The sequence below is a fragment of the Limulus polyphemus genome, unplaced genomic scaffold (genome assembly GCF_000517525.1).
Source record: "Limulus polyphemus unplaced genomic scaffold, Limulus_polyphemus-2.1.2 Scaffold5362, whole genome shotgun sequence".
Taxonomy (NCBI): domain Eukaryota; kingdom Metazoa; phylum Arthropoda; class Merostomata; order Xiphosura; family Limulidae; genus Limulus; species Limulus polyphemus.
In genome coordinates, this window is record NW_013670972.1 from 4,041 (window position 1) to 17,217 (window position 13,177).

Genomic DNA, 13,177 nt, shown 5'->3' on the forward strand with positions numbered 1-13,177 from the left:
GGGACGGGGATTCGAACCCGCGACCCTTAGATTGGGAGTCGAGCGCCTTATCCACCTGTCCATGCCGGGCCCTTATTCTTGTGAATTTATAGACTAGAAGAAAGACAGTTAGCAATAACACACTAACAGCTTTAAGATGCGGAGCTCGTTTTATCTATTTTTCTTGCTTTCTTTTTTTCGCAACAACAGTACACGAATCATTGTCCCTGGGATTCGCAGTCTGGCACGCCCAGTTCTCTAACTAAAGAAAAACAATGAGATATCAAGTGAATACAAATAATTACATACAATATTATAACTACCAGACGTTCGGCCCGGCATGGCCACGTGGTTAAGGCGCAATCTGAGGGTCGCGGGTTCGAATCCCCGTCACACCAAACATGCTTGTCTTTTCAAAGAGGGAAGGCTGTCAAGTGGGTTGCATCCTTGACGTAAGAAACAGCTTTAGAAACGATGGCAGAGCAATATCTGCCATCGGCTCAACAGTCCGCAAGGACTATGAGAAATGAAAAAAAAAAAAAACCTGACGTTCAAAGTTTAGTCTGAATTTGCAAAATAAGCGTTCCAAGTCAGTGAAAAAAATAGTCAATTTAAAAACTGTTGAATAGTGTTTTAAAACAATAATTTTATTTGTTTATTTTTAAAACTACGATTCTTTATTTTTAAGTCACAAATAACGTATTTATGAAAATAATTTTCAAATTCTTTGATATTCAAATATTAATGTTTATCACATTTTATAGTACATCATGACCCACACATTTACAACAAAAGTGATATGATTAAAGTGAGTGGACAAAGTGGAAATGGACATTAAATAAATTATGTATAAACTTTTATTTAAGTTGTTATTGTACAGATGGCGAAACCGGTAACATAGATATCGAGTTAACTTTGAATTTAAAGGCTTAACTTGTTAGTTATTCACACTCCTCACTTGGAGGTACTGTACGAGTGGTCGGAGGAACTGAAATTGAAAGAAGAATGGGTGAAGTTAAAATAACAAGGGATTTTTTCTTGTGGTGCATGTCTGTTATTTACTTGTGTGCCTTCTCGTCCCTTTACCACCAAATCCCAGGTAATGTAAAGTTATTTGAAACTTAAAGTTCTTTTTTTTTCCTGTTTTAGTTTTCCTTAAAGTTAAATCTTTTGCGTTGGAGCACTAAACTAAAGCCACGGTTAGTGTCACTACTCTAGTACTAATAATACTAATAGTAGTATTGAATATAGAACAGTATTATACTACTAGTAGTAGTACTATTACTATTAGGGCTATACTATTTACCAGTGTTATTAGGATTATTATTAATGATACTATCTATATATATATATATATGTATATTAATAGTAATTCAAAGTAATTACGGATACAGTGCCAGTGTTAGATAGCAAAGTGGTGACAAACACATAAGTTTATCCAAATTTTTGTAACTGCTTTATTTTTAATAGAGTCATGACTTGTCTATACTTAAGTTTTAACTGTTTAATAGATAGTATTAGGAATATTATTGTTAATAATATTACTATTATTATGACTGCATCCTCTGGTTGTGTGTGGGAAGGAATTACTTTGCATGACCCAAGACTTAAATTAAAATGAAAGATAGTAAGGATGTGCTTTGAGCAACAAGTGTGGTTGGACTTTTAGGATAGTTATCAGGGTGAGGTGTTATATATTAAAGATGGGCTCCCTTTAAACAGACTATATAGCAAGACATTTGAAGAAGCTAAAGAAATTTGTTAAAAGTAGTTTAAACTTGAATGGTGGTGAGAAAACTTGGAATATTAGGAATAAACAAACTGATAGGATAAGAAGAACATTGGATAAAGATTAAGAGAATAGCAAGTTAAATAATAGTTTAAAGATGAGTTTTTCAGACTTAAAATAAGCTTAGTTACTATTATTCAATGTTATGAGTATCAAGAACAAGATGGATGAGTTTAGGGCTCCAGTTGAAATGAAAGACTATGAGGTAATGGCAATTACTGAAATCTGATTAGACTTTGAAAATATTTATAATAGAAAATATTTTGAAATTCCAAGCTACAAGTTATTTCACAGTGACATTCTTTCAAAGAAGGATTGGGCTGGCACTTTATATAATAGATGTACTGTATCCTGTTATATTAGGATTAAAGAGAAAAACTGATAGTTAAGAGGTTGAGTCTATATACTGTGATAACATAGTTTTGTAACAATAACATGACAACTAGGTCATTTACAATAGCTTTGAATAGCACAATAAAGAAACATCAAATAATCCTGTGGACTGTTTATTAACTGTTTAATAACCTATTAACTTTTTCAATGGTGTTAACATGTTATCTAGATACTTAAATTTTCAAAACCATTTTATAAGGCAGTACACAAAAGAAAATCACATTTGTTGGGCTGAGCAAGATTAGTAAATTGAATTTTAAGTTATCAAGCAATCTAATCAAACTATTCCCATGTTACTAATGAAGAGCTTTGAGTGTCAATACTTTGTAATAATTTGTAAAATTTGAGGATGATATAAATTTCTCGAGTATTTCTAGCTGTATAGAGGATTTTGAGGTACAAAATAATGTATGATTTAAGTGGATAATTAGACAAATACAATATTTGTTAAATTACTTTAATCATAGTAAGTGCAAATCAATGCATTTGTGTTATCATAATTTGGATCACATGTTTAGTATTCATGGGAATCCACTCAGTAGCCTGATTGAAGAAAATGATCTTGGCATAATGGTGGATAAGTCACTCAAGCCATCAAAATAGTGATCTGTTGCTAGTTTGGTATATGAGTATTCCATACATTTTTATCTTGTAATATTATAGTACTTATTCTGAATGTATTCATTATTCTGTATATGTGCAGATTTCACATAAGTGGTCACGAAAGCTGTTTAGTTCATCTTGTTCTAGTTGCCTTCATTTCTTTGTTACTCTCTTAAAGACATACCTGTTCTACCTATGGATTTTTTTGTTGCTGTAATACTGCACTTTGTGCTAGGATATTGATAGCTATGTTCTTCAATGTTAGTTCACATGATATCTCAATGTTATGGCCATACCTCATTTTGAATGAGAATGACCAGTCATGTGAGTAGTACTAGTTGCTGTAGGTAAATATAACATTTCTTGCAAAGTATGGAACAGTGGATTTAACCAGTCTGATACATGATTTTGAAGAATAAACAGTTTGAAGGAAGATCCAATAAAAGTGAAGTTCTGCATAACAACAGCAAGTACAGTTCATTTTGTGCATTACCTTTTGTCCACTCTCTTTCTTTCTCAGATTCAGTTATTCAGAGATTTAGGAATTTTCCATAATAAGTATATAGTTTTCAGACCCATCCAATCACTCGTAACTTAATTCAGTTTGACCTGGATATACCACACTAGTTGCAAAGATAATAGAATTTTAGTTTTTATTCAAAATCATTGATTGAAAGTCAAAAGAGGAAATTATCCCTATACAAATCACTAGTTAGGCCTCTCTTGGAATAGTATTTATAGTATTGGCCTCATTTAAGGAAAGGTTTCAGAGAAATGCTACTTGAATGATATTAGTAATGCCTGGAAGATTTATTTTATAGATTAATATCTCTTAATTTTCTCATGAGAAAAGAAGGGAGAAGTGATTTTCATGAAGTTTATAAGGTTATCTTGTGGATAATGAGAAAATTCCTCTCCTTTGAGCTAAATGTACATTCTGAAGGTGATTGGACAAGACAGCACAAATTTAAGATTTGTGAAAGACAGTACAATCTCCATTTAACACAGCTTTATTTTTCTAACAGGGCAATTTACTTAAGAAGTGATTTGCTGTCAGTAGTAATGGAGGTTGGAAGTTTATATGTTTAAAAGGGGAATCCAATAACTGACTTCCTTAAAAATAAAGTTGCTTAATTTTGTACTTTTTCTCAAAGGTGAATGTTTGGAGACAGCCTTTGGACCAAATGGTTCCTTACTCTCCCATGTTATGTTTAGCTATATATATATATTTTTTTGTTTTATCTGCCTGGTATTCTTTCATCCTTGTGTTGACAGTATGCTTTATGCAGTAGACCCTTTTCTTCCACTTGCATAGTATACTGTAGACTACATTTTTTATAACTTAGAAATTGTGGAGAAGTTGAAGGTATTGGTACTCATTCACATTTTTTCACTGAATTCTACATACATGGTAAAGTGATCTTGTATTTTTTTCTTGACAGTTAACGTATGTGTCACCGATGTACCTGTACATGTAGTTTTTATTTTACTAGTTGCTTGGTTAGTTGTTTCATCATGTTTGTGACAGCATGACAGAATTTCAATAATGTTAATTTTTACCAAGACAGTATGGCAAGTTTTGCAGTTTACATTTGTTTTTGTGAGTTTTTGTTTAATTATGCTTCATTTTTTAGTTCATTGCCACTGGTATTCTTGTAACGAGTGCACCTAAAAAAATGAAGAGAGTTGGTTCGTTTCATGTGTTGATTATTTAAAGAAGGTAATTCAAAGTAAATTGCTTAAAATGTATCTTTACTGTATTTTTTTTTCCTAAAAAACAAAAAAATCATCAATGTAGCAAAACCATAGTTCAAGAGTAGAAATTATTTAATGTTGGTATGATATGAAACTTGACAACTGTAAGAAAATGGAATGAGACCATTGAAACACTATACTTTATTCCTGTAATCTGTAGAACTTGCAAATTTCAATAAAAGTAATGTGATTGCATTTAGGTTTAAAGGGTGATGGTCCATTACTCCGAAGGCAAAGATGTTTTTTTAACAATTAAAATGTTAAATAGATAATTTGGTTATATTTTATAACAAAAACACCCTAGGATATGACCTAAAAGGTTACAATTTCTCATGATTGTATGGATAATGTTTATCATTTCCCCAGTGTTATTTTCTTATATGCATATGTAGTGTTAGCTGCAGATTCTGCATATTTGGAAAAGATGCTATTATGCACATATTGGGGGGGAGGGGGAGGAAGATGATGTTTATGAAGTATAAGGGCAGTGACCTGAGATAAAACATACATTATAATTGCAGAGACATTAAAGCCAAACATATTTTCATGCAACACCAAAGAGGCACTGATAGAATGTTTTACAGCAGTATAACATTTTATTAAGTTATTGATTTTTTTCTTTACCAGTATGTCGTACTGCTTTTGTGCCTGTTTCCAGTATGCGTACTAACAGGTACCACCCCACTTTAACCACCAAATACATACGAATCTTGTGAAGATTGATGAGGTTCCAGCCTTTTGTTTTACTGGGTTTTGGGGTGTCCTTCTTAACAACTAATTGTATCAGCAATAAAAATTCTTTTAAGAAGTAATAACACATTAAAGCTCATAAGAACATTCATGTAATTAACTTAAGTGCTTTTAAAACCTAAACAAACTGTTTAGAATCTTAGATTTGGAGTTTCAATACAGCTGGTACAAACTTTGCAGAGATATATGTTGATGGACCAGATTTTGAGTAGTCCATGAAATTGTGGAGGTAAGGAATGATTGCAAGATAGAGAAGCCACTAATATTAATTTTTAGTAATCTGTAAAAGTTATTTGTTTTGCTCACTTTCTGTTTTCTTAATTTTTTTTATGTACCTTTTTCCAGTTCTTAATGTGAGAATTTTATTGCTGTAGTATAAAAGTTTACCTGAAATTAAGTTTTTTTGCATTTGAAAAGTTATTCTTTCTGATTGTATTTAGTAAAAACTGTATTATATAATTTAATTTTCTCCCAATTTTCAAGTAATTATTGATGTATACTAGAAGATATTTCCATGATGATATTGTTACTTAGGGATAAGTACTTTAGAATGTTCTATTAAACAGTTTGTATGTTATATATGAAAGCTCATCTGTGAAAGGCTTTGGTATTGGGATCAAGAGATTGTTTGAAAAACAAGATTTTAGAAAATGTTAAGAAAATTTCCTAAATTATTAATAACTTTTTTCATGTTATACATGTGTAGTACTGTAATAATTATCATTACACAATATTATTGCCAAGGGATAACAAGAGGGGTATTTGACCCGTCTATGCTATCATATTTAATAATACCACCGTACTTAAAAGTACATTAAGTATTAGTACTGTGAGAGGATGTACTGTAATTTATTTCAAAAAGGCAGAAAAATTGTCCACTGTGAAATTCAAGTGATTCTGTAGCCTTTGAAGTTGGTACAATAAGATCTTGGATCATAAAGAAAGACCTGCAAGTCTAAATAATTTAAATTTTTTTCATTTAATTTGTGTAAGTGACTTGCCATAAGGTAGTCTAACAATAACTTTACAACTGTATTGCTATTTTTAATCACCTAACAGTTTTTGCTCACAGGTTTTTAATGTTTAAACATATATCCAGTGATGTAATACTAAGTAAAGAAGTACTGGAATGTGTTTAACCATGTAAGGTGGGATTTGTTTGAAGTCGTGGTGGTATGGCGTTCTGGCTAAAGTAAAAAAAAAAAAGTACAGGTACTCCATGCCCACATGTTCTCACCCCACTACACCCCCTGCATAATATCTGTACATCAGTTTCATGTTGTTTTTTTTTAATCCAACCTGCTTAAATGTTCTACACTTTTAAAAAAACTTTTAATACATTTTTACATTTGCTAATACAACAATTAAAAAATTAAATATTTACTATAATTATAAAATCTTTGTGCATCAAGCTAAAAGATAACTTGGTTTATCACTAATTGAAGTTCAACATGCAATTTAGCTTTATGCACAATTTATCTTTAGCCTAAGAATCTGAAAGATAGTAACTTTTCATAAAATGGTTACTTCTTTTTGTTTCTTTTCTAATTAAACTAAAATATATAATGTATGTAAATTTTGTTTTACCCAGTTGAGCTTCCTTGCTTGCATGATGTCAATCCTTTGTTATTCCTATGAAAATTGATTCATAACTTTACATTCTAGAAGAGCACAATACTGCTCTTCTTCTGCACTATATCTATTAAATAATGGTTTATATATTGATCAGTGACAATTTCTACAAGTAAGCTACAGATATTCACATGTCATATATGCTATTAATATGATATTTAACACCTGTTTAGCTTAATTTTAACAAACATAATAATTACAAATGATGTGAATAAAATATTTTAATCATCATTCTCATTCGTAATTTTTCGCCTGTTAAAAACGTAAACAACTTTTTTAAACTTATCTGCATTTTCTAGATATAATCAGTCATTTGCTGAGTGTTAATTGTTATTTTAAGCTCTATGAGAATGTTTTGAACATGCTATAATGGGTAATAGCAAATCATAAACTTATAATGATAGTGATTATATCAAATCTATTGTATGGGAAATGGCTTTTTGGTCAGATTGCGAGGCTTTGGACTAAATATTTGGAGTGGTATAAAATGATCTTTCCTGTTTTAAAATTTAATAATTAACTAATTAAGGAAATACAACCATGTAGTTTTTCAACATCTTGTAGCCCAACTCAAGCAGTTTTGATTGACATGCCAGTAGACTTCTACATGTGCACCATTAGTGGCTGTCAGCATGTCTAACCTTATTTGATTTCAATTCAAGTTTGCTGCAACATGTCCACAGTTATGGTGATGGTGTCCATTTTCCTTGTCTTTAACTTTCTGATGTTTGCTATTGGTGTGTGATATATGATATCCTTAACATACCTCCATACTTCTTTTCTGTACTGGCATCTGTAATTACTTTGCACCACAGTCACTGACTTGGACTCTGCAAACTAAATGACACATTGAGCCTTTTCTTGCACGGTTTTCATTTTAAGGGGTAACACTATTCACTAGAGTGAAAAAATACGTTACAATAAAAACTGTGAGTTTGGCTACAAGATTTTGAAAACTGCATGGTTGTATTTCATTAGTTATTTAATTATTAAATTTTAAAATAGGAAAGATCATTTTGGGCCACCCTATATATCTTTTAAGCAAGTGTAATCAAACTAATCAGCTAAACATCTATCCTATTTAGGTTAATCTTTTAATTATTATCTCTGATAACTTCCTGCAAATTGTTTTAGTTCTTAATGTCAAGGACAGAATTATTAACCTCGCCCCTGGAAAGGGGGGGGGGATATTGCAGTTGGGTCCATTTATGTGTTTCTGCGTGTGTGTTTCAAAAACCAATAGACCGATGTACATGAAAATTTGCACAAGATGGGAAGTCAATATGGGACAGTCCTCCACAAATTTGGTCTGGATGTAAATCTGGATTCTGGATCACTTTGAACAATTTTTTATAATGGGGAAAATAGAGAATTTTTGTGGTTTTGGGTTAATAACTCTAGAGTGATTGGATTTGTACCAAATTTTATGGGAATATTAAGGTTGCTACTCCTCATCACACTGCAAAAAATGATCCAGATTATTGATCATTCTGGATCTGATAAGGATTTGCCAAGTTTTCGAAGGTGAAATTTGAATTTGATGTTATCCAATATAAATGCATGCAATCTTAAAAAAGAGCAGCAGTGCAAGGGTATGCAATATTTCTGATTACTTTTCTTGTTAACTGAGAACTGTATAGTAGGCTAAACTACAGTGCTCATGAACAACTACATTTTTAACTGTATCCACCTTACTGCTGTAGACAAGGAAACAACCTCTTGTGTTGTCCAATTTTTTACACTGTATTCACTAAAAAGTCATTCCCCACAACTTCAAGAAATCTGTATTTACCGTAATGCATAAAGGGCAGACTTACCAAGTGAGTTTTCATGAAAACAGTATTCCATAATAATCTTTGAGTCATTAGTGAGTAATAGTACTGAGTGATTATCAATTATTCCAATTAAATCATTTAAAAAAACAACAGCATAGAAACAAAACATAGACAAGTTTCCCGATTAAACATGTTTTTTAATTATCAACCAGTATGACTGGTTTGAGTGCAAAAATACTGAGCACAGGTATTCTAACTTTAATGACATGTTTACATTATTAGTGAAGCAAGTTCTCATGGAAAAATAGTAATTCTCTCATACTGTCTGGTGCCAAACTCCCCTTCCAAGGTTTATTAATAAATAAAAAATGGCAAGTTCTTATTTAGCTCAGTTGAATTTTTTGAATAAACATTATAAAAGCAAAAGTTTGTACGTATATATTGTATTGGCCTGATTATAAGGTGTTTTTATAATTAATAATTAGGTTGTAAAATTCAGTGTCCTTATAATCATGGCCGTCCACAGACCCCTTCCCCCTACTCCAACCTGTTACATTCCTGAATGTCCAGATAGCATTCGTTTACTCATGCCTCATGCACACCAGATGTTTGCTCAAGGTCATCACTAATTCTTGCAACTGATCCACCTGCAGGCTGTTCAGTTATAGTATTAATTTTCCTGTTGCATTATTGCTTTAGCTGTGCTTGTTTTAAATTTTATAATAATCGTTGTCTGCAAGTCTCATTTTAGTGATTGACCCTTGTGCAAGAATGAGTGACCACACTGAAAGACAAGGAACAAGAAAGTGTCAAATTAACAAAGGATTATGACTGAGTTATGATGCAAATCTTAAAATTATGGTGGAGCATGAGGCAGAAAAAACACAGTTGTATCGCTATTAGAAAATTTGGTGTAACTGAAAATAATGAGGCATTGGTGGAAACAAAAGGCTGAACTTCTTAATACACATCCTAAGAGAAAGGCATTTCATGGGCATAAAAAAAAAGATGTTATGACACTCAATTTGTTTTTTCTTTCCCATGGTTTCTGAAGATAGGGGTCATCTTATATTCGAGATCGCTCTGTAATTGGACCAATATGGTGTGTGTTATATATGTTTGTACACTATTTATTCATATGATCACACACCTTGTATTAATGATTGACAATTTTTTTTTTACTGTCTATATTTGGGTGCTCTGCTTCACTTGTGAAGGTACTGTATCATTGTTTCTAACCAACAAATATGCATATCAAATCATTTGAGATTATTTCTGAGAGATGTATTTTGAATGAGAGAGCATATCTGTGCTTAAATTGTTACAAGGCTCTCCAAGAACTACATGTTCCAGAGTGGCCTGACATGCAAGCACTCACAGTTCTTACCCAATGAAATCAATTAAATCAGTCCATTAACATTGTTGGAAATAAAGATAACCAAAAAATTGAGAATACCATACAAAATTTTAGAAATGTAATATATATGTATATATATATTTAACAATTATTGTTAGTGAAGCATTGAGAAGAAAGAAAATGTTTGTTAACTTTCTCTCACTCAACCCGAAAGGTGTGTGATAAGATAATTACAAGAATAATGGTTTTGAGTGCCTTTTTGTGAGTAAACATACAAACTGTGCTCAGTTGTATGTAATAATAAAATTAAAATGCAAGTATTAAGTAATCATATAAATTTATGTATATTTATATATATGTTTATTAATCAAAAGGATTAATTATTCAGTGCTAATGGGTAACCCACATTTACAGTGGTGCTGTGGATTGAGTGAAAACCAAACACATTTAAATCTGACTTCTTTGACTATCCACCATTAGCAGTGTTTTCTCATACCTATTACATATTGGCTTTTCTGAATTGAATCTTTTTAAATTTGAACTAAAAGTTTTTGTTAATAATAGTCCATCTACCCCTGTTTGAGCAGAGTTAAAAATTCTATATTAGACAGATTGTGAAAATCTACAAGTATACATGTTGTCTAAAAAATTGAAACTGTTAAATTGTATTTCACCCATTCATGTAATTACCTCAAATTTTAATAAAATACATTTTGTAGATGCTATTCTCATTGTAGTTCATAATTCCAAAAAAGAAACTTTTTGAAAAATATTTGTATAACAACAAAACCTCTTAGAAAATTGTTTCTCTGTTAAAAATCAAATTGTTTAAAATATAGTAGTAACAACTCTTCAAGCTTTGAGTGACTTTTATGAAGAAAAATGTGTACCTCATAGTTGGTTAAATTTGAATATGCATCCTAATTTAAGTTTGTGTTAAAATATGAAATAAAAATAAATTCATTCCAATACTTTACCCAATCGTTTTAATATAACTTATAGTGTAATAGAAGAAAATTAAAGGTTTTGGTTGTTTTATTTAAGTATATTTCATATTTATTTCTTGTCATATATGATTAGAACAAGATATCTAGTATCTTTTTTGTGCTGCTGTTCATCAAAAATATTTATGATGAAACAAATGCAAAAAAAAAATTATATAATGATGTATGTTTAACATTTGGTTCCTAATATAGTACTTTTTCTCTTGTGTAGGGTTGTATGGAGAAAATGGAATTTTACCAGTCAGCTCTGTTATTGCCCTAGGTATGAAGAGCCTTATGTTGTTTAACTAACTGTTGTACATTTCTACTAGACCTCTTTGTGAACACTTGTTTATTTTTCTAATTGCACATTTATTATCAGCAGATGTCTGCTAAAAGCTGAATTACATTGTAAGTAAAGTATTTGTGTTTTGTGAATATGAATGTAGCTGTACAAGTAATTTATAGTATCTTACTATAATGGAGATGGTGTGTGTATATACATGTGTCCGAGATGATAAATACAATGTGGCACCACAAACATAAATCCATAAAATTTCACTCTTTGGGTAATCAAGATTCAGAAAATTAGAGAAATAACTACGGTATGTGCAATAACCATTTCATTATCACAGAACAAAATTTTGAATAAAAGTGCTCTCCTCAAAACAAGAACATGACTTTCACTAGGACTGTATGTGAGAGTTTGATTATATCTTTATTGATGTAGTTTATAAATATAATACTAAAAAATGGAGTTCTTAAAAAATATATGGGTACCACTTTTAATATATAAAAATATTACAGAGTTTGTCAGCACAATCCAAACACTTCCCATGCAGTGCTTTCCAGAAAAATCCTTTTTTTAGAAAATGTTCACTTTTTATAAATGCTTTTTTTTTCAATGAGTTATGAATACTATGATTAGTAATTACTAGCACAAACATCCACCAGTGGTGCAGTATTTCTGCTAGTACACTTAATTATAACATAATGCATGATCACATAAATATTTTTTTTTCTTACTTATTTGACTTGTACTGTACCGTATGTTTAAATAATACTGACCTATTAGTGTTTGCTTCCATTTTGTTTTTTCCAAATGTTTAAAATGTCCACAACAATAAAATATGCTTTTTATTCCAAACAGTATAATTGTGATACTAATAGGATCCAAATGGTGATTAAAAACTATTAAATGGTGAAATATTACTTTCAAAATACATTATCTTGTACATGTATACATTAATATGTTTATTATCTGCTTCAACTTCATTTGCAGCATCTATATATGTAACATATGTATATGAATGTCCAAATTACTGTGTGTGTATATATTGAGCTAAGATAACAAGCCATGAACCCCCAACCTCAATATCTTTCAAATGTAATTCTAAATAATGATATATTATTTTGAAACAAGAAAAAATTAATGTCATCTTCTGGCAGAACATGTATGGTTTGGAAATTTATTAATATAAGTATATTAATATGACAAGAGTGGTTGTTTAATAATATACTTGTTTTTGGTATAACAGCAAAGTAGAAATCCAGCCACAAACTACAACAAAGCAAAAAAATAAGGGTGAAAAAGAGATGAAGAAATGCTCTGAAATTACCATTTATTAATAATTTCTGTTCACTGAGGGGATAATTATCAAGATTCTGTGCCCATAAATATGAAACTCTGATGCTGTGTAATTCTCATATTCTTTTAAACTAAGGAATTTGCATATAGTTAACTTCAGTTCAAAATTCTCTAATACCTTTTGTCACAGATTAAATACATTTTCAAACTCTTATTAGTGATTAAACCAGTCCATAAAGTATGTGTTAACGATATATGTCCGGTCTGAAGGAAACAAAACTCTGAAATCCAATATATTTCTTGTTAAGAGGAAATTATGTATATCATTCAGTAAGATATGCACAGGAACAGCACTGAAAGGACAAAATATTAGGTTGTCAAGAAATTGTCACATTTTGGAACATTTTCATTAACCCACCCCCAAAAACGTACATCATGTATAATAGTTAAACGAATTGCCTAAACATCACGTTAGTGTACCCTATATAATGTGTAGAGTTTACTATACTCTAATCCCTTGTAGTAATGGCACACAACGAGACACACATTCGGCATGTAATGCTGTTTGAATAC

The 13,177-nt window shown here is 30.8% G+C and overlaps 1 protein-coding gene across 1 annotated transcript in view; it reads left to right on the top strand.

Moving 5' to 3' along the window:
• Nucleotides 1-903: 903 nt before the first annotated feature.
• LOC106472477 (lipase maturation factor 2-like) overlaps nt 904-13,177 on the top strand; it is a 46,306-nt gene continuing 34,032 nt past the window's right edge. Inside the window, exons 1-2 of the mRNA XM_013933131.2 lie at nt 904-1,078; nt 11,249-11,299. Of these exons, the coding sequence (XP_013788585.1) occupies nt 985-1,078; nt 11,249-11,299 (145 nt within the window). The 5' untranslated portion in view covers nt 904-984. The remainder of the gene's footprint in view (nt 1,079-11,248; nt 11,300-13,177) is intronic.